The sequence below is a fragment of the Lepus europaeus genome, chromosome 10, assembly GCF_033115175.1.
Source record: "Lepus europaeus isolate LE1 chromosome 10, mLepTim1.pri, whole genome shotgun sequence".
In the NCBI taxonomy this organism is placed as follows: domain Eukaryota; kingdom Metazoa; phylum Chordata; class Mammalia; order Lagomorpha; family Leporidae; genus Lepus; species Lepus europaeus.
Genome location: NC_084836.1, coordinates 105146956 through 105168386, shown reverse-complemented (window position 1 = coordinate 105168386; position 21431 = coordinate 105146956). Strand labels below are relative to the sequence as shown.

At 42.8% G+C, this 21431-nt stretch overlaps 1 protein-coding gene across 1 annotated transcript in view; it reads right to left on the bottom strand.

Moving 5' to 3' along the window:
• RPRD1B (regulation of nuclear pre-mRNA domain containing 1B) overlaps positions 1-21431 on the bottom strand; it is a 58185-nt gene that overhangs the window by 30971 nt on the left and 5783 nt on the right. Inside the window, exons 2-4 of the mRNA XM_062204187.1 lie at positions 20383-20512; positions 11630-11763; positions 1756-1868 (exon numbers count right to left, since the gene is read on the bottom strand). Of these exons, the coding sequence (XP_062060171.1) occupies positions 1756-1868; positions 11630-11763; positions 20383-20512 (377 nt within the window). The remainder of the gene's footprint in view (positions 1-1755; positions 1869-11629; positions 11764-20382; positions 20513-21431) is intronic.

Sequence of the window (21431 nt, the reverse complement as noted above, 5' to 3'; positions counted from 1 at the left end):
CTCTTGCCTTTCACATAAATAAAATAAATCTTAAAAAAGAAAGAAGGAAGGATGCAAGGGAGGGAGGGAGGAAACGGAGTCAAGGGCCAGTGTGTGGTACTGCTGGTTAAGCTTCAGCCTGCAATGCCAGTGTGCTGGATGAAGCTCCTGGCTCCTGGCTGTGTGGCCATCTGGAGAATGCACTAGGGGATGGAAGATCTCTAACTCTACCTTTCAAATAAATAAATAAACATCTGAAAAAAATGAAAGAAGGAATATGGAGTCTGGTTTACCTTGCTTACTTTCAAATGAGGCACTATTTCCAGCACAGAATAATCTCTAGTATAGAACAAAGGTATGTGTGTGTGTATATTTATATTTGACATCTGTGTGTTATCTCATTTCTCTTGGGTTTGCTTGACAAGATGAAAATCACTCCCATAATAAAAAGTGTCATTAATTACAAACACAAAGGAGGAAGAAATAAGAAAAGCAAACCAGAATACATATCCTGTGTATATCAAAAGGGAATGTTAAATTACCAGAAAACACACCCTGTTGACAGGTCAGCCAGTTCACAGTGACCTGGGAGTAGCTAACTCTGCAGGTGGCAGTTAGATTACCCCAAAGGCGGATAAGCCAGGCATGCTCTTTACTGTTTTTGCATTCAAATGTACGGGACCTAACATGGCTGTCATGTAACACCAGTCTAATTCATCATTTCAACAAAACACAAATCTGAACACTTCCTATTTACATAAGCTTTACATATACCTATGAGTAACAAAGTAAGGCTTTTTAGGCTAAAGGGGCAGTGTGATCCAGAGAGGAGAGTGCAGGCAACGAAGCAGAACAGGTCTGGATTCAAATGAAGACAATGGCCTTGTTACTTAATCTGCTCCTCTGGTCTCCTTTTCTTTAAATGTGAATAGATGAACTAAATCAAGCATAGAGTTCATGATTAATTTATACAAAGAGGGGCTGAAGCTGTGGTATAGTCAGTAATGCCACTGCCTGCCGTGCCGGCATCCCATATGGGCACCAGTACATGTCCCAGCTGCTCCACTTCCGATCTAGCTCTCTGCTATGGCCTGGGAAAGCAGTAGAAGATGGACCAGTCCTTGGGCCCCTGCACCCACATGGGAGAACTGGAAGAAGCTCCTGGCTCCTGGCTTCGAATTGGCGCAGCTCCAGGTGTTGCGGTCAATTGGGGAGTGAACTGGTGGATGGAAGACCTCTCTCTCTTTGCATCTCCTCTCTCTGTATAACTCTCTTTCAAATAAATAAAATAAACCTTTAAAAAAATTTATACAAAGGGCCAAATTATACAAACACCTAGTTAAATACTAATCTCATATTTTAGTATTTAAATAAATAGTTTAGCAAATTTGCTACCAGTATAGAGACTGTCTTTGGGTGTTAATGAGTTGTTTAATGATAAAACCACTATGCTACTGGAGATAAGCCATGGCAGAAGACTTGTGAATGTCTTTGTAACATTACCTCTTCACAAAAATCATCTTTTAAGAATATTTTTAATTTCTAGGAGTGAAAAAGCCAAGTCCAACTACTTCATAAAATAAACCCACTGCAAGTTCGTGGCATGAAAAAATAAAGTGAGGTCTGCTGGCTGGCACCCTTCACTGGTGGGATCTTGCATCTGGGACTGAGAAGTGCCCTTTGGCCATTCCATAATATTGGTTACTGGCGCCACCTTGTGACTGTAATTTTCAGCTAGAGGTTGAAGCTTCTGTCTTCCCTGGAGGTCAAACATACCAGGAGGGGCCCTGCAGAAGGATCCTGGGGAGAGTAACTTCCTGGATAGTCATCATCCTCCTCCTCCTGTATCTGCTGAAAAGTTCGCTTCAGAGATTTCTTCTCTTCTGTTGCTAAGGGAAAGAAAAAAATGAGATCTGAGTCACACACCCCTGCCTTGGTGAGAGCTGACCACTAAGCACACAGTGGGCCACATGTAAAACCAAGGCAGAAGTGGTGTAACTTTTCAGAAATGATTTAATAGTAACCTTCATGCCAGTTATTTTAAATTGTTGTAGTTCCCCACATTATTGAAAAGTCAAAAAAGGTCCTGACCTGTCATCTCAAATTGACTTTCCAGAAAAATACTATCAAAAACAAACATCTGGGGCCGGCGTTGTGGCGCAGCGGGTTAACACCCTGGCTTGAAGCGCTGGCATCCCATATGGGCGCAGGTTCTAGTCCTGGCTGCTCCTCTTCTGATCCAGCTCTCTGCTGTGGCCTGCGAAAGCAGTAGAAGATGGCCCAAGACCTTGGATCCCTGCATCTGCGTGGGAGACCTGGAGGAAGCTCCTGGCTCCTGGCTTCAGATCTGCACAGCTCTGGCCATTACGGCCAACTGGGGAGTGAACCATCGGATGGAAGACCTCTCTCCCTCTCTCTGCCTCTCCTCTCTCTGGATAACTCCGACTTTCAAATAAATAAATAAACCTTTAAAAAAATTATCTAAAAGAGAAACTCAGAAAACAGTAACATCAAAAACCTCATAACCAAAAAAGCCTCAATTTTTTTAAAGGTTAACAGAAGTAAAATGATAAGACAATCCAGCAGACAATGTAACAAAGCAAGTCAATGTATAAGAGGGTTTACAGAGAAACTACTGTGCATAAACAAGGGAGTTAATGCTTTCCAAGAATCATTTCAGAAAACAATAGAAAGTCTTCAACAAAACTGTCAAAAATTCTAAGCACAAACATCCTTTAGACCATCCATTTAGAAATAAAGCAAACCTAGCTTTACCTTAAGATCAAAAAATAACCGTAATTGAGACATGTGATTGATACTGAGAGAAAGTACTTTAGCTACTGTTTTAAAATGAACCACTTTTGAGGCTGTCAGGTTACATTTTTAAAAAATCTGTACTGGATGCTTTAACACTGTTATGATAGATATGTTAATTCCAAAACTGTTCCTGTTGGAAAATACAAAATAAATGCCAAGCAAATATGGGAAATAAATCTAAATACTAAACTCAGGTTTAGAAAGGAAGGAAATATTGGACCTCTAACATGTGCAAGGTGTTGCAATATAGCTTCTCTACATTAAATCTTTCCAGTAACTCTAACATGTAGTATCTCCATTTTACAGGTGAGAAATGAGGGCCTAGGGAGATTGAATAACTCATCCAAAGGGTAACTCCAAAACCCATGCTTATTCCACTGTACTCAAATTACTTAATGCCACAAAAGTACCCCCTCATCTGTCAAAAAGGGGGACACTAGGGACCTAAGAACTTAGCAATACTTTCTGCTTAAACATGTTCTTCTGGAACCAAGCTAGTAGCTCACATTCTCTACCTTCCACATTAACTGACCAATCCACTCTTCACATTTTCTTTTAAAAAAAATTTTTTTTAATTTTATTTATTTGAAAGAGTTACAGAAGAGGTATAGCCAGAGAGAGAGAGGTCTTCCATCTGCTGGTTCACTCCCCAAATGATTCCAACAGCCAGAACTGAGCTGATCAGAGCCAGGAGCGTCTTCTGGGTCTCCCACGTGGGTGCAGGGGCCCAAGGACTTGGGCCATCTTCCACTGCTTTCCCAGGCCATAGCAGAGAGCTAGGTTGGAAGTGGAGCAGCCACCGATGCCCATATGAGATGCTGGTGCTGCAGGCTGGGGCTTTAACCACTGTGCCGGCCCCCACATTTTCTTAATGTTTTGTTTGTTCTAAGAATGGAAGGGGAAGGGAGGGAAGGGAAGAAAAAGGAAAAGGAAAGGAAGAGTAGCTCCTGTAATATAGGCAGTGTTTACATGATCCTATCATGCAGGGATCTGCTACAACAGCATGGGTCTATGACACCAGTTGGCCAACAACGCTGTTTTAAATTTCAGTTACCTTGCCCTATCAACTCTGAGTATTTGCATGGAGTCAAATTGCATTGCCAACATCAGCCCCCAGTCGTGATCAGTGAGCAATCACTCACGTCCTCTAAGCCTATCCGTGACTGCTCACTGCACGTCCATTGCTCAGTTCATACAAACTGAATGCTGCATCCTGGTTTCCCAGCGATCAAATCCATATGACATTTTATAAAAATAAATAATCAAAGTAGGAAATTGCTAAGAAGATGAAAGGCCAGGAAAGAAACAAAACCTAAATAAAGCTATTGCTAGAAGTGAAAAGCAACGTCACATAAATGGAGTCAGAGAAAGAAGACATGGCTGTGGGACGCTGCCCTGCCACCGCCAGAGACACTCTAGACTCATGGCCGAGAACTTCTGCTGAAGGCGAACTCGTCAACACAAATGAAGGAAGGGATGCTGATGAAGATGACGACGATGTCCTGGAGGAAGCAATGCTCATCACGAGCTTCACACTTAAGGAATACAGATATTTTACAGCATTGAGAGCACAAAAGACAAAATGTTGGAAGCTGATCCAAACTTGGGAAGAAGTGTGACAATTTGCAAAGGCAGAAAAAAGATATTTGCAGAGACCAGCATTGTGGAGCAAGTTAGGCCTCCTCCTGGAAGGCTGGCATCAATATGGGTGCCAGCAACTCAAGTCCCAGTTGCTTGACTTCCAATCCAGCTCCCTGCTTATATGCCTGGGAAAGCAGCAGAGGATGGCCCAAGTCCTTGGGCCCTGCACGCACGTCCTGGCCTTTGCAGCCATCTGGGGAATGAACCAGCAGATGGAAGACCTCTCCCTGTGCCTTTGCTTCTTTGTAACTCTGCCTTTCACACAAATAAATAAATCTTTAAAAGCAAAAAAGTTCCCAGCTCCTTGGCAACTGGGGAGTGAACCAGTAGATGAGAGGCAGGGAGTACCCTCTCTCTGTGCTTCTCAAAGAAAATGAATAAGTGAAAAAAAAAAAAACCAAAAAAAAAAAAACTGTTCAGTATCATAAATGAATGAAGGCAAGACTTGTTCAAGCTACTCTTGAGAAACACAGATTTTTAAGGTTTTCAATTTTATAAGTAATTATAAACTAAACTAAACTATTGGTTTTTCTGTCCTTTAACACTGAACAAAAATTCTTAAAAGTCACAGTACAATTTTCTCCATTGATGATTAAGATCACTTTGCGTGCTTTCAGCTTACATAGCCACTTTTTTTTAGTCCTGCACTACAATGCAAAACAAGAATTGCATTATTTTCAAAGACTTCTTTATTTATTTGACAGGCAGAGTTAGAGAGAGTGGAAGAGACAGACCAGGTCTCTCAAGTGGGTATAGGGGCCCAAAGACTTGGGCCATCCTCTCCTGTTTTCCCATATGTATTTACAGGGCACTGTATAGGAAGTGGAGCAGCTGGGACTCAAACTGGTGCCAATATGGGATGCCAGTGCCTGTGACACCAGCCCCAAGAACCCTATCTTTGTAAATGGAAAATCTATTAGTATCTAATTTCACATGAACTACCTAACAGTACTCCATACACCGCAGCTGCCTTGTTAATTAGTAGTGTGTGGCCTGACCAACAAAGACATTTATCCTCAACAGCATTTAAGTGGTAAAAATAGTTATTCGAATGTGAGTACAAGAGGCCCGCGCTGTGGTACAGTGGGATAAGCTACTGCCTGCAGTGCCAGCGACACATATGGACACCAATTCAAGTCCCCGCTGCTCTACTTCCGATCCAGTTCCCTAATAGCCTGGGAAGACAGTGGAAGATGGCCCAAGTCCTTGGACCCCTGCACCCACATGGGAGACCCAGAAGAAGCTCTTAGCTTCAGCCTGGCCCAGCCCTGGCCACTGCAGCCATCTGGGGAGTGAACCAGCAGATGGAAGACCTCTGTCTCTTCCATGCTAACTCTGCCTTTGGGAAACAAACAAACCAGAATTTGAGTATAAGATCAAAAATGTAATTTACATGCCTTTACTTGCTTTCAAATGCCTAAAATAATCAATAACTGTTAAATACACTAAAGAAGGTAGGAAAAAATAACTTGAAATCCTTCAGTCTGCAAACTATCAGACAGAACTAATTACATAAAGAAACAAAACTCACTGTCTTGGGACACTAAACACTCAGTTTTGAAGCTGGAAGACCTTAGCTGGACCTGTATCTTTGCTTTTCCCAGCTCACATTCAGGAGAAGCACCAAGGCCCACAGGTTTCATTTGTCCAAAGCCAGGGAGCTTAGACTAGGTCTGGGTCCCACAAGCCAATGTGTCCTGTCTCCTAGTGAGAGTTCTTGGTACTGCTTCGTGCTGCCACTCAGAGCATTACAAGACTCAAGACAAATTGATTAAAAAAAAAAAAAAAAAAAAGACAGTTTCAGGGCCATTTCTGTCCTTTGCCACCCTGATGGAAGAGGGTGTAATGGGACCATTATCATGCTACTTTCCCATTTTACTCCTAAATTAACCTACAGGACCTATTGTGCTGCAAACTGAAATTTCCATTTCTGAAAACGAACTTATCCATCATTTCCCCTACAGGGTTACAACTGCCTACGCTCCCTAATTCCACTTTGAAAAACTCCTACTGACGCCATCTTCCAAGTACAAAGATTTGAAGACCACCAGCATCTGTCCCCTTCTCATGCAGGGCCTCATATCAGCAATCTGCCCTTTATGATGCCTTGTCCAGACTGCTGTCCCAACTGGTCTCCCCACCTCCAGCTACTTCTACCCCAATTTAGACCACACTCTGGTAAACGAATCTTCCTACACTAGTTTCATTCCATCCATCTCTTCAAAACCCTGGGATGGCCTCTGTTGATCCTCATTTCCCCTCAGCTGAAAGCCGGCTAGTCATCCAGCCGTGTTATCCGGAGCACCCCAACTCCCACACGCTGGGCCTCTCCTTCAAAGTGCCCATTCCTGCTACCTGGGTGGCTGTTGGCAAGCCTGCCTCTGCTGGAGACATTAAGTATTTTGTTCCTCTATGTCCCTACAGTGCCTAGGAAAGAGTGGATAGGCTGGAGAGTGTACCTCTTGGAAGCAGTATAGAAACAGAGTATGGAAAGCCTAGGACGAGGCCAGAAATGACCACCATTGCTACCAAGTTAGCAGTTAAGATGCCCAGTAGTCTTATCTAGTCAGACAGCCATTAAAATACGCTATGAAATCAGTGCTGTTTCTACATGTAAATTTAAGATAAGCTCGGCTTCTGACTGCGGTGCTTACTGACACTCTGATTTCACACATGCAACCACCTTCTTACAGACAGGATAAACACCACAGGTGGTCAATATCCTCTGTCCTCATATTGTGCACCTTTTGTTTTATCCTCCAATGTGTCCTTGCATCTCCAGGGAGCCCTCGCTAACCTTCAAGTTACCCTGGCTACCTGAGGGTTTAGGAAATGCCTCTGACAGACGTGAGTACGGCAGAATTTCAGCCGTTATTGGCAGATTGCGAAACTAATCTTAAGGTAAAAAGCTGGCCTGAAGGCTCCCAAATCACATTACAAAATGCAGCCTTCTGCCTGCAAAGCTTGCTTCTCTAAAGGATATTCCTGCAATTTTCTAGAATAAAAAAAAAAAATCCTCAGATTTTATTTCTATAAAGAGAAAAGAATCAAGAAATATTACTTGTAAAAGCTCCCTCATTTTTCCCCCTTCTCTGTAAAGTAAAGGAAAAAACTGTAAAATCACATTAAACTTTACTTGGGGAAAAAAGAGCCTGTGACAAATAAAGGGCAAACAACTGAGGCACAACCTCTGAGATCTCTCCCCTTATCACCTCACTGAACAGAGGGCCACGTCCAGCCCTCATCCAGGGAGGCTGGGCCTACAGCTCACGGTCTCAGTGATCACATCTTCCAGCCTTACACAAAGTCCCAGTTCCCAAACAAAAACTCAAAATATTAGATATCAGGACTGGGAGTGCAAATAAAAATCCTATCATCGCCCCACTGATATCATATTTCCTGCATCATCTCAAGAAATCCTACCACATTCCACAAGGTATTGCATCTCATTAACAGAATGTTGTATAGAGGACCTGAGGCCCAGAGAGATCAGAAGCCACGCCTAAGATCACATAGCTTTAGAAATGACAGAGGTGGATCTCAAAGCTCTGAAAAGACTGAGTACTGGAACGATACAAAGGTCTGGGAAAGCTGGGTAGCCTGCACAGGAATTCACTCCATAGTTCATCTACTGAAGCCACGTACTTTCAGGAGAAAGTACAATGTGAGGAACACTGGCTTTAATGCCATACAGATGAGTTTGAGTTCACTACTTACCAATATATTCCCTCAGACAAAATCACTATACCCTTTCAACTTTAATTTCCTCATTTGCAATATGAAACAACACCGGACTCACAGAGTAGGTGTAAGGATCTAAAATAAACTAACACGGTAAGCAGCCAGTAGACAGGCTGGTAAGAACAGGTGCTCAACAAATGCTAGTTCTTTGTATCTACCTTTTCTAAATCCTTCTGCAACTGCATTGATTCACAGTGACTCAAGCAAACAATAAAGTTATATTCAGTCAAGCAACACCTTCAGTGTTCCCAGGAACAGACAGGCAACTTTAGAACACATCTGGGTCTTGCACCTGGGAAGACAGGTATACAAACTCAAGCTCTGAAACAGAATTCCTAAGCTCATGCATTCTCCAAAGGCGAAAGAACTGTCAAAGTTCCAGAAGAAATTTTTATTTCAAAGGTAAACTCTATGAAGTTGATTAAAGACAAAGATTTACCCATGATCTGGGGGCTGAGCTGGGATTAACAGACACATGTAACCTCTTCATGTGTGATTTCAACCTTTACAGACTAAACAGTAATTACCTTTAGATTATAGTTTAGATTAGCTATAGATTATATAATTATCTTTAGATCAGCATTATTCTCCGCACAGAGAACACTGCCTCGGTTACTGTCACTGTCTGTCTAGACTCTCAAAAACTCGGAAAACCCACAGAGTTCTCTTCAATACTACCAGCACCACAAACTCCCCAATCTGTTCATTTGCTCTCTGAGGGCAGAACTACTTCTCCCTCTCTTGCTCTTTCCTACAGCATCTCACAGAGCTGTTGACTCAAAGCATGTGTCCAGCAAACTCCCAAACTGAAATTCAACATTAGCTTCAAGAATCCCTTTTTTGGTGCTGGCATCGTAGGGTAGTAGATTAAGCCTCCGCCTGTGCCACCAGCATCCCATATGGATGCCAATTCAAGTCCCAACCACTCCACTTCCAATCCAGCTCCCTGCTAGTGAGGAGCCTGCGAAAGCAGAGGAAGATAAACCAAGTGCTTGGGTCCCTGCACCCTTGTGAGAGTCCTGGAGAGGCTCCAGGCTCCTGGCTTCAGCCTGGCCCAACCTTGGCTATTGTGGCCATTTGGGGAGTGAATCAGTGGATAGAAGTCTCTCTCAACTCTGCTGTTCAAATAAAAATTTTTTTTTTAAAAAAGAATCCATTTTCAGTACTCTACTTCACCAAAGGTATTTTTAAAAATCAACACTGTTGGGGGTCAGTTCTGTGGCATAGCGGGTAAAGCTGATGCCTGTGGTGCCAGCATCCTATATGATGCCAGTTTGAGTCCTGGCTGCTCCTCTTCTGAGCCAGTTCCCTGCTAATGTGCCTGGGAAGGCAGTGGAGAATGACCCAAGTGCTTGGGCCTCTATACCCACAAGGGAGACCTGGAGGAAGCTCCTGACTCCTAGTTTCATTGCAGCCATTTGGGGAATGAACCAGCAGATAGAGGACCCCCTCTCTCTCAATTTTCAAATAAGTTAACAAAAAAAAAAAAAAAAAGGAAGGAAGAAAAGAATGCTGGTTAATTCCCCAAAGTTGTACAGAATACCTCCAAAGGATACTATCTGAATCCAAAGAAGCATAACCCCAAAATTATTATTTTCTAATAACTCCAAGTAAAACAACTTGCAGTCTAAAAGCATTTATGTCATTCTTAGAAAGCCTCTGACCTTTAAGGTCCCAGAGGAGTTACCCTAATATAAAATGCATATAATCTGGGGCTACTATTGTGACGCAGCAAGTTAAGCCACTGCCTGCAATGCCACCTGCTCCACTTCAGATCCTTCTCCCTACTTATGCACCTGGGAAACAGTGGATGATGATCCAAGTGCTTGGGTCCCTGCCACCCACATCGGAGACTTGGATGGAGTTCCAGGCTCCTGGCCTTGGCCTGGCCCAGCCCCAGCTGTTGCAGCCATTTGGGGAGTGAACCAGCAGACCGAAGCTCTCTCTCTCTCTGTAACTCTGTCTTTCAAATAAACAAAATATGTATCCCTTTTTTAAACGTATTTATTTTTCGAGCTGGAAGAGATCATAAGGGTATACAATAAAGTATTGCTAAATGTTATTATCACATACGCTAATCACAGCTGGGCTCTGTACATAGTACCAAAGAACAGGGAGGGAATGGCTACATATACCCAGACAGCAAGGGAGATGTCAGTACTAGAGCAATATTCTTGGATGACGAGCTCACAACATGGTGAAAGGGGCAGGCCATCTCAGGCAGAGGTTAACAGCAGTTGCAAAAGAAGGGGTGCCAACAGAACCCCCAGAGGATATCCAAGGGATATACAGAACACGAAGGAAGTACACGGCCAAAGGATATAAAGTACCTGAAGGAGTGGCAGGGGGAGAAACAGTGGGCTAGTGTAGGTTAGAAAGGGTTTTTTTTTTGTTTTGTTTTTGATAGGCAGAGTGGAGAGTGAGAGAGAGACAGAGAGAAAGGTCTTCCTTTTTGCCGTTGGTTCACCCTCCAATGGCCGCTGCAGCCAGTGCGCTGCGGCCAGCGCATCACGCTGATCCAAAGCCAGGAGCCAGGTGCTTCTCCTGGTCTCCCACGCGGGTGCAGGGCCCAAGGACCTGGGCCATCCTCCACTGCACTCCTGTGCCACAGCAGAGAGCTGGCCTGGAAGAGGGGCAACTGGGACAGAATCCGGTGCCCCGACTGGGACTAGAACCTGGTATGCCAGCGCCGCAGGCGGAGGATTAGCCTATTGAGCCGCGGCGCTGGCCTAGAAAGGGTTCTTAACACTGTACTTTATCTTTCAGACAATGAGAATCTATACAGTCCGAGCAGATTGAGCTTAGAAATACTTTATGCCAACTAGAACTAAACTGCAACTAGCCAAATACCAAATAACAATATAACATTTGATCTTACTCTTTGAAGAAAAAAGTAATCTAAGTTCTTATGAAAGACTTGGCAAAATCCACACGCATGCATATGTTCACACCTTGTAAGGATATCTTGGGTTCAGTGAAGACCAAAATCAATTTTGGATAGCAAACTGACAATCATTAAAAGTATATTTCATGTCTATATTCAGTGAAACCAAGCTCTAAAAGGCCTAAGAGACTTATTCAAGTTCCTACAGTGGGTAATGGCAGGGCTAGGACAAAATCCTGTAAAATCTTAACCAGGGCACTTCTAGGTAACTCCTCAACTCTAACCAATTTTGCTGTTCCTTTCCCATGTGCAAGCAGAGTCTCTGAAGGACAGAAGAAAGGCAAGGAGAATACAGAGCCCAAGGTAGGGTGTGAGGATGAGCAGCGTGAGTGCTAGAACCAGGCTGACACGCCCCGAGCACTACATAAATTCTCACCATCATTCATGATCATCTCTGAAGAATCATAAAATCGCTGGTGGTTCACAGCAACCCCCACTGCAGCTTTTCATATTTGATTCGAAAGTAGGCAAAGACCAAGAGCTGTAAACATGTGGTGATGTCTCTACCTTTCGGGGGAGGGCTCTTGGAGTCCTCCATAGACAGCTTCAGCTGCTGTATGAACTCGCCGCCATACACACTTCTTTCTTGCCAGATGTTCAGCAATCTTTCTAAAGGCTTTTTACAGCCTTCATCTGCCTCTCTGCCCAGAAAAGATGAAAACATATATATGAGCTTAAGATTTTTTGGTTTTAATTAGGACAGATCTACATTTGAAAAACAAACAAACAAACAAAAAAACCAACAACTGACTAATTTACATATTTAAAACAGAAGGAAGAGTAAGGCACAGGTTGTGTTACCTGGATACCCAAAACTTGACCAGAAACTACAGGAGAGGGGACAACAGAGGATCACATTATGGAAGTAATCTTTCTCGCGTTTGAAAAATAGGAAAATGGAGCAAAAAGCCAATGGCTGAGTTTTACAGACAGAATTCCAAAAACTGATCACATCAATTGTGATAGCTTACTTTTAAAGAAGGAATTAATTAAAAATGTAGTGCCAGATATTCCACTGGAAATTAAAGTTGACCAAAACATTTACGAATAATAATTTTTAAAAAAGATTTGTAAAAAACCCAAATGTTTAAACTACAAAATTTACTACAATTCGTTAGTGTTGACATATCAACATCTTTACAAGCATAAATATAATTGAATACACATAAATGCCAAGACTGATTTCAACTTCATAATTCAACTTAACTTATATCATTTCTGGGCTAAGTCTGTATTCCATGTTCACACAAAGGTATCTAACCAATAATCTTAGGACACACTGAGAACAATGCAACCTCTGTGATTTATATCTGAAATTTATATCATTAATTTTTTTTCTGACATGACACTGTCAAAACTAAGTATGAGGACTGCAACTAGCACGCTGTGAACCAGCTGCCTACCATAAAATGTCAGAGAGCAAGTAAAAGAGTGGGAGAAGACTTTCTGAATGGAACATGAACGTGCTCCCCACCCATTCTGTTACTGTGGATTGTTCTGTTTTGTAAAGCTGGTTAGATGTCAATGATCTTCTATGCACTGACCATAATTCAAGAGATACCTCATCATCTTTGTATCTTATGTCAAAAATCATTAGGAGGAACTTCAAGAAGACACCATACCAAACTCAACTGAGATGGAATTCTTCCCCCCCCCCGCCCCCCCACCCCACCCCAGCAGCACTTCTGCAAAGTTCATGTTAACACTCCATGCAGATAAGGTTCGGCCTGCCCTGGTACTCCTTTGCAATCAGTAGTTGGGAAATTTTACTGAGTTGGAATCAAAGGACTAAAATGTCCAAAAATGACTTGCATCTCACCTCCTCCTCTGTTATGCACTGGTCCAAGCCACTGCTATCTCTTGACTGAATCACTATTACCAGTCTTCCTGCTTCCACTCCTGTCCTTAAGTTTTAAAAAGATAACTTCCAGCTGTTGTGCTAAAGTGGATCATGTCACTCCTATGCAAAACTTCCAATGTTTCTTTCCATTCTCCCTCAGAATAAATGTGAAAGTCTTTCTAAAGCCCTCAGAGTCTTTCTCAATCATACCCAGTATTTCTTTGGTCTCAACTCCTATCCACTCTTTCCCTGCCTCCCTCCTACTACAACAGCTACCCTGGTCTTGATTCAGGCCTTTGCATCTAAGAGTTTGCCCTGCCAGGACCCACATTTCCCACAGGGCCACGGAGCTCAGCCCCTCTGCTCCTTCAGGTGTTAAGTTTAGTTACCCACCTCCTTTTCAGTGAGTCCTTCCCTCATCTCCACATTGGAAATCACACCCGCTGCCCATACTGAATTTTTCTCCATATACCTTATCCTCTAGCTTCTTTGTTGTCTAACTTTCAGTTTCAACATAATTTCCACAAGGGAAGGGATTTACCTGTTATCTCCTAGAACAAGCACAGTGTCTGTCAACTTTTGATTTAAAAAAAAATTCATGTATGTTTCAGCAGCCCACACAGTTAGTTAACTTTCAACAATCACCTAATGCATCAAGGTCATTCAAGCCAGAAATCAACTAAGCACTTACAGCTCTCTCTATGAACGCTTACTGTGTTTGGAATACAAAGAAAAAGGCTTAGGCCCTGACTTCTTGCTCTTGACCAGTAGCTCCTCAGACCTCTGCAGCCTCACTTCCTTTCCGTACCTGCCCTGGGGCTTCACACGCTAGTAACACTCAACCATGTATAATGTCTACTCAGAAACTGTTCCTTTTTGTACATGTGCCTTTGGTTATGTTATCTCTTCTCCTTTGAAGGAACTCCAAAAACGCAACAAGGCAGAGAGAGGACAAGCTGTAATCTAGGTAGCTGAAATATATAATGTCTGTGTGCAAAGAACAGAAGAATCTAGAAGGATAGAATGAAATTAAATTAGAGGGCCCTGATTGTCATTTTAAGCATGTGGCCCACAGGCAACGGGAAGTCTCTGATGCAATCAAATGTGTGGTTTAGAGAAACAGTAATTATAACTAAATCACAACTAATCAGAACTTAATTAACTAATTAACTGGTTGGTGCTTTTAACATAAAATATGTTTTCTGCAGATTCTCTCTGTTCACTTAAAAGAAAGAGAAACCAATCCTGAAAACAAATTTTTATCAAGAATTTAGCTGCTGGGGCCATAGCTGTGGCGTAGCAGGTAAAGCCGCTGCCTCCAGAGCCGGCAACCCATATGAGCACTGGTTCAAGTCCTGGCTGTTCCACTTCCCATCCAGCTCTCTGCTACGGCCTGGGAAAACAGTAGCAGATGGGCCAAGTGTTTGGGCCCCTGTACCCACGCGGGAGACCCAGAAGAAGCTCCTGGCTTTGGATTGGCTCAGCTCTGGCCCTTGCAGCCAGCGGATGGAAGACACCCCCCCCCCCCCCACCTCTCTGTAACTCTGCCTTTCAAGTAAATAAATCTTTAAAAAAAAAGTTTAGTTGCCAGGGTGGGGAGAGCCACAGTACCCACTCACCATCCACCTTTCCTGGGGACTCAAAGATTAGGTTTTGATTAGTTTGTGCCACATTACTATACAGTGGAAACTGATACTCAATCCACATTTTCAAAGGATTTCATTGTGAAAGCTAAAGCCAAAAAGGAGTTGTAGTTTCATTAGTGAATGCAATTAACCAGGGAGATCGTTTCTTTTAGTACTAGAGTTAAGTCAGTGTTTTGCTTCAACTTTTTACTGATGAGATTTGGAAGTAAATAACTCCAGTGAACTGAAAGTCACTAGTACCTGGAATCAGAGACGACTAAAGCAAGAATGTTTTATAACAGAGGAGCTATCTTTTCAAGTTGTATTAACCCCACCCTAAAATGACACACCTTTAAGTGAAAAATCACTAAAAAAATCTTTGCCATCAATTACCTATGCAACCTAGTATTACATGCAACACAATTAGTATGTATCTTAATTCTGATTTTTCATACAATTAATCACTGCTCACTTTTCTAATACAGCTAGCATCACTGACCTTAAGAAGTGAAAAATGTGTATTATATACCCAAAAACAGAACTGTGCTGAAGTGCTGGCTGGATGCCCTGGGCCTTGCCAAGCCAGCCCTGCCAGGCCTTTTCCTCCTCTGCAGGTCTTTGGAACTTCCTTGGTACAACCACTCTGATGTGTGTTTCCATCTTATCCCACCCCAGCAGGCTGGCTGGGGACAGGAATTTTTTCTAACTGTTTCCAGCACTTTCAATAGCAGCTCATGTGAAGCTGAAGCAGAAATGCTCCATTACAACTATTCAGAAAAGAGTCCACTGAAAGCCAGGGACCCTTAGAGGGCTCACTGACAAGGCCAGTCCTCGGCTGACACTGGAGAACTCGGGAGTTCGTGAGTGGGATCCTACCATTTCCTAATGATCAGGCAGTTTACTCTGGCTAAACTATGTGAGCAAGGCTCAAAATGAACACCTGCTTCGTTTCTGGGAGCCTGGAATTTTGGCAGAGGATGCTTACATGACCAACCCCAGCTAAAAAACTCTGGGCCCTGGGCAATGAGGTTCCCTGGTAGATGATACCTCATGCATGTAGTCATCATCTACTGCTGTTTGACTCCACCAGGAGAAGACTCTTGGAAGTTCAAACCCGAGTCCTCCAGCCTTCACTGCATGCAACTTCTCCTTCTGCTGACTTCATAGTCTGTGACTGTAATAAATCACGACTGTGAATTCTCCTAGGGACTCCAGAAACCTGGGAGTGGTCTCGTACACTCACAATACAAGAATAAAACATCTTGTATTTGGGGACAACGTCCACATTTATATCTCCAGAGACCCATTCTCTATTAAGCTTCAGACTATTTTATCCCTCTGCCTATCTAACATCACCCCTTGGAGTATCTCCTGGCCATCTCACATAGAACATGGCCACAACAGAATGCTTGGTTTCCTGCACCAAATCTTTTCCCTATCTCCAGCTCAGTAAATGGCACCAGCAGCCATCCAGTTATCTCAAAAACCTAGAAGTCATCTTTTTTTTTTTTTTTTTTTGACAGGTAGAGTTACAGACAGTGAGAGGGAGAGACAGTGAGAAAGGTCTTCCTTCCATTGGTTCACCCCCCAAATGGCTGCTATGGCTGTTGCTATGCCGATCCGAAGCCAGGAGCTAGGTGCTTCTTCCTGGTCTCCCATGTGGGTGCAGGGGCCCAAGCACTTGGGCCATCCTCCACTGCCCTCCCGGGTCACAGCAGAGAGCTGGACTGGAAGAGGAGCAGCCGGGACTAGAACCCAGCACCCATATGGGAATGTCAGCGCGGCAGACAAAGGATTAACCAAGTGAGCCACGGCGCCGGCCTAGAAGTCATCTTTGATTTCTACCTTTCCTCATTACCAGCTTCTCAACTCCCACAAATCTTATCAGTTTTACATGGATGCAGGGGAGGGCGGAGAACAAACAGGAAATTTATCTACAACTTTAAGCTTTCAATAAATGCAAATTCCTATTATCTTCTCACAGCTTCTGTATCCCAGCCCCTGTGATAGCTTGCCTGGACTTCAGCAATCCCCTCCAAACTCACGTCCTTATCTTTCCCTGCCCTTCCCGATCCATTCTCCACACCAAGGCATTTATAAAGATAGATTGATTCGGCTGGTGCTGCAGCTCAATACGCTAATCCCCTGCCTGTGGCGCCGGCACACCAGGTTCTAGTCCCGGTCAGGGCGCCGGATTCTGTCCCGGTTGCCCCTCTTCCAGGCCAGCTCTCTGCTGTGGCCCGGGAGTGCAGTGGAGGATGGCCCAAGTGCTTGGGCCCTGCACCCACATGGGAGACCAGGATAAACACCTGGCTCCTGGCTTCGGATCAGCGTGGTGCGCCAGCCGCGGCGACCATTGGAGGGTGAACCAACAGCAAAGGAAGACCTTTCTCTCTGTCTCTCTCTCCCACTGTCCACTCTATCAAACAAAAACAAAAAACAATAGATTGATTCATTTTACTTTTTAAAATAAATGTTGTTTATTATTTGAATTTTATTTGAAAGGTAGAGAGAGATCTATCTACTGGTTCACTCCTCAAATGCCCACAACAGCAGGAGCAGGCTGTAGCCAGGAGCCAGAACCTTAGTCTGGGAGTTGCAGGTGGATGGCCATCACCTGCTGCCTCCCAGGGTACACATTCACAAGCTGTAACTGGAAGCAGAGTCAGGATGCAAAACCAGGCACTCCAATGAGATGCAAATGTCTCAAGTGGCATCTCAACCACTGTGCCAAATGCCTACCAAGCGATCTTTGTAAAATATATGTTGGGATATATTATTCCTTTGCTTAAAAGTCTTCAAAGAATCCATTAGAATAAAATTCTAATTCTCCCCAAGGCTGACAGGGTATACACAACTGGTGCCTGCTACTTTCCCTTTTGCTAACATGTTCTTCTAGTCATACTGGCCTTTCTTCTATTTCTCTTACGAGGCCAAGATTACGTCTACCACGGGTACTTCTGAATAGCTGCCCTATTCTACACGATTACCTCAAATATCATTTATCATTTGTGTAGAGACCTTCCTGAGCTATACTGGCTGGATGAGGATCCACTCTCAAACATCATTCTGGGGCTGGCGCTGTGGCATAGTGGGTAAAGCCGCCAACTGCAGTGCTGGCATCCCATATGGGTGCCAGTTTGTATCGGCTGCTCCACTTCCAATCCAGTTCTCTGCCATCCAGGAAAAGCAGTAGAAGATGGCCCAAGTCCTTGGGCCCCTGTACCTGCGCTGGAGACCTAGAAAAAGCTCCTGGCTCCTGGCTTTGGATCGGCGCATCCCCGGCCATTGTGGCCAATTGGGGAGTGAACCAGCAGATGGAAGACCTCTCTGCCTTTCCTTCTCTCTCTGTGTAACTCTGACTTTCAAATAAATAAGTAAATCTTTAAAAAAAACATTCTATTGTATTATGTGCATGCCACTGATTTCTTGAAGCATCATGTTCAGTGAGCTGTCCTTGCCTCCCTTGTTCACCGCTGTTCCCCTAGAGCCTGGATCAGTACTTGATCCAGGCCCTTGATACACAGAGGGCACTCAAATATTTATGATGGAAAAAGGACATGCCATTGCCCCCGAACTGAGAAAAACAAAACAAAACAAAACAAAACAAACAAACAAACAAAAAAAACAAGGCAGCACTTCTGAGGAAAACAAAGCTTGCAATCTGGATGGTTAAACTGGTATTACAATCAAATGTACACTATGAACATGGCAGCCTTCTCTGCCTTGTTTGGGGGCAGGGTAAGAGGCCAGGGGCTTATACTCCTAATCAATATGGTCATTAATAACAGAGCAACTATCCTTGTTCAACTGGCCATAGAAAACATGTACAGAGAGCATGCAACAGGCCATTACTACTTGATAAGGTACGTCAGGATTGAAGTAGTTGCTGGACTTTCTATTCTAATAAAAAGGTCAGGAGGGGCCCATGTTGTGGCATAGCAGGTTCAGCCTCTGCCTGCAATGCCAGCATCCCATATGGGTGTCAACTGAAGGCCCGGCTGCTGCACTCCCGATCTAGCTCCCTGTTAAAGCACCTGGGAAAGCAATGAAAGATGGCCCCAAGTCTTTGGGTCCCTGCACCTATGTGGGAGACCCAGAAGCTACTGGCTCTTGGCTCCAGATCAGCGCAGCTCTGGCCGTTGTGGCCATTTGGGGAGTGAACCAGCTAATGGAACATCTCACTCTTTCTCTCTGCAACTCTGTGTTTCAAATAAATAAGTAAATAAATCTTTAAAAAAATAAAAGATTATATAAATGGTATTTCCTAAAACTATACAGCCCAGCAGCTCTGTGCCATACACTACTAGGTGCCTGGGATAGCAAACAACAAAACAGAATGGTCCCTCCCTTCAAGGAGCTTGTAATTTAGTACACAATGATCAAGCCAACAAAGTAGATCAGAAACTGAACCATGCACTTTCCCACGTACTGTCATATTACAATAGCTTCACAATAACTAACAAGATAGATGAAATCCCGTTATGAATTTCAAAACTTTGTCCCAAGAAGTTAACACATCTGGGACGAGCAGTTAAGACACCTGTGTGCTATATCAGAGTACTTGGATATGATTCCAGCTCCAGCTCCTGACTCCAGCCTCCTGCAGGCTCTGGGAGGCAGCAGTGATAGCTCAAGTAATCAGGTTCCCAGCTTCTGCCTGGCCTAGCATTGTGGGCATTTGGGGCGTGAACCAGCACAAGGGAGCTTTCTCTCTAATGCCCAATAAGCTGTGAAGTATACCTTATCAAAACAAGAAAATGTCTAACCACAATTCCAGATACCTACTCTAGCAGTATATTCTAACTTTACTCTTATAATTATTTTTTCAAGTTAATAACACATTCTGCTATTCAGTGTTCAAGTTCATCCAAGGAACAACCAGCTATGTAGTTGACAAACACATCTTTTCTCATCTCTAGAAAGCTAGATGGCATTCCCGAGTTTCTCATTTTATTCATTTAGATGTTTCAAATCCTTCAAGGAGTACCGACTTAATTTCACATTTAAGGTCTTTCATTTACACTTCAGACCCTGGAACAACTTTTTTGTTTAACCCACTAGAGTCCTATTCTCCATTTCCCGCTTCCTTTTGCAAGTAGGTTTATTTTTTAAGCTGTTTTCTTATAAACATCATAGTCTACTGAAAAAAGTTTTTTTGCTCCTCCATGGCACCTCAGCTGTGCCCCCAGAAGTTTTTGTTTTCAGATGCATAAAAACGATTTATAAACCTTTTAATCTGACATCTGCTTGGATGATGTATGATATCAGCTACATGCATGTTCTATGCTCAGTTCTCTTTGCCCCAAAACAGCAGCAGACTTAGCGCAATTCAACAAGCAAACACCTAACGCTCCACACTAGTTACTCCTGCAGTACGGAAATGGCTGCACTGCCAATCAACTCGACATCCAAAGAGCAAGCAAGGCAGGAGCAGCTGACTTCTGGCTGCTGGGCTGTACTATGACTCCTCAGACTACTCAGCTTTTTGTAATCATAAGCAAATGAGACAACTCAGCCAAACCAAGGAAAACACTTCACTCAAGAAACAAATTCAACAAATGAATTCATTTGGGAGAAAAGATGTGCTTCAAGTATTAGGCTCAATTTCTTTAATGTATCAAAATGTTTACATTTCTGAGACAGTTAAGTGAAGAGCAAAACACAAAGTCATATCTTGGCCTCCACAGAGCTGAGAAGTAGGAGCTGTCAATTTACAAAGGCTATCACAGAAAAAGAAAATATAAAAGGTGAACAAGGCAATGCATTCTAAAACCAGACAGACAGAAACATACCTGGCAACGTGAGAAAATGCATCCACAAGGACAGATTCAAACTCTCTAGTGAATTCAGGTCCTTTCCTTTTACTGTTTTGTATGACATCATTCGCTAAGTACAGAAAAGTGAGCTTCCTATTTGATTTGGCTGAAAAAAGAAAAGAAAAGAGAATTTAATTTATACCAAAGAAATTCTCAATTCACAATTCTTTTGCTCTAGGCTTCTCCCAAAGAACTTAAGGCAGTCTACGTGAGGTCACATAGGTATGATAAAAAAACAAACAAAAAAAACTAGAAGACTTAGAATACAATTTTAGAAAAGAAAAAAAAAATTGATCATTTTCATTTCTTTGTTAATCTAACACCAAGGTTTTCATTTACTTCACTGCATGGATGAACATTTCTAACTCATTCCTAATTGTCAACTGCTCCAGAAAGCAAGACTAAGTGAGGCTTCAGTTTTGAAACAAATTCTTGAATTTATGCTCCTTAACTGAGGCTTTCTCTTTGGCATTCCAGTAAGTATAGCCAATGACATCAATTTTACAATTCAAGACTCTCTAGATGCATCCACAGATATTTATCTCAAATACAAACATATATTAATGCTACATTATTACTGGAAATTTACACACATCTGAAATCTGGATATGCAAAATTACGGCTCCCACAAAAACTGTAATTTTTCTCTCTTACATATACAAAATGAAGTATATCCTATTACTCTATACGGCATCATATATTAAGCCATAAAAACCTCATGTAACATGCCTGAGTTACAATTGCTTGGGGGAACATTACTGAATTTCCTGGCTTCTATGCACATAACTTCTCAACTATAAAATTACATCACTACCACTTTTGGTCCCAGTTTTCTTTGAAGAGAAATAAATAAGAACATAATTAGATATTTCAAAATATTAAGTTCTCACCAATACTAAATTATCTGAAAAACTCAAGCAAGTGCTCTGTCAACTTGCACACACTTGAATAACTAGTCCTTGCTCTGTCTGCCTCAGAAGCTCTTCTTTGTTTCTCTGGACATGTACACAGCATGTGTACGTTCT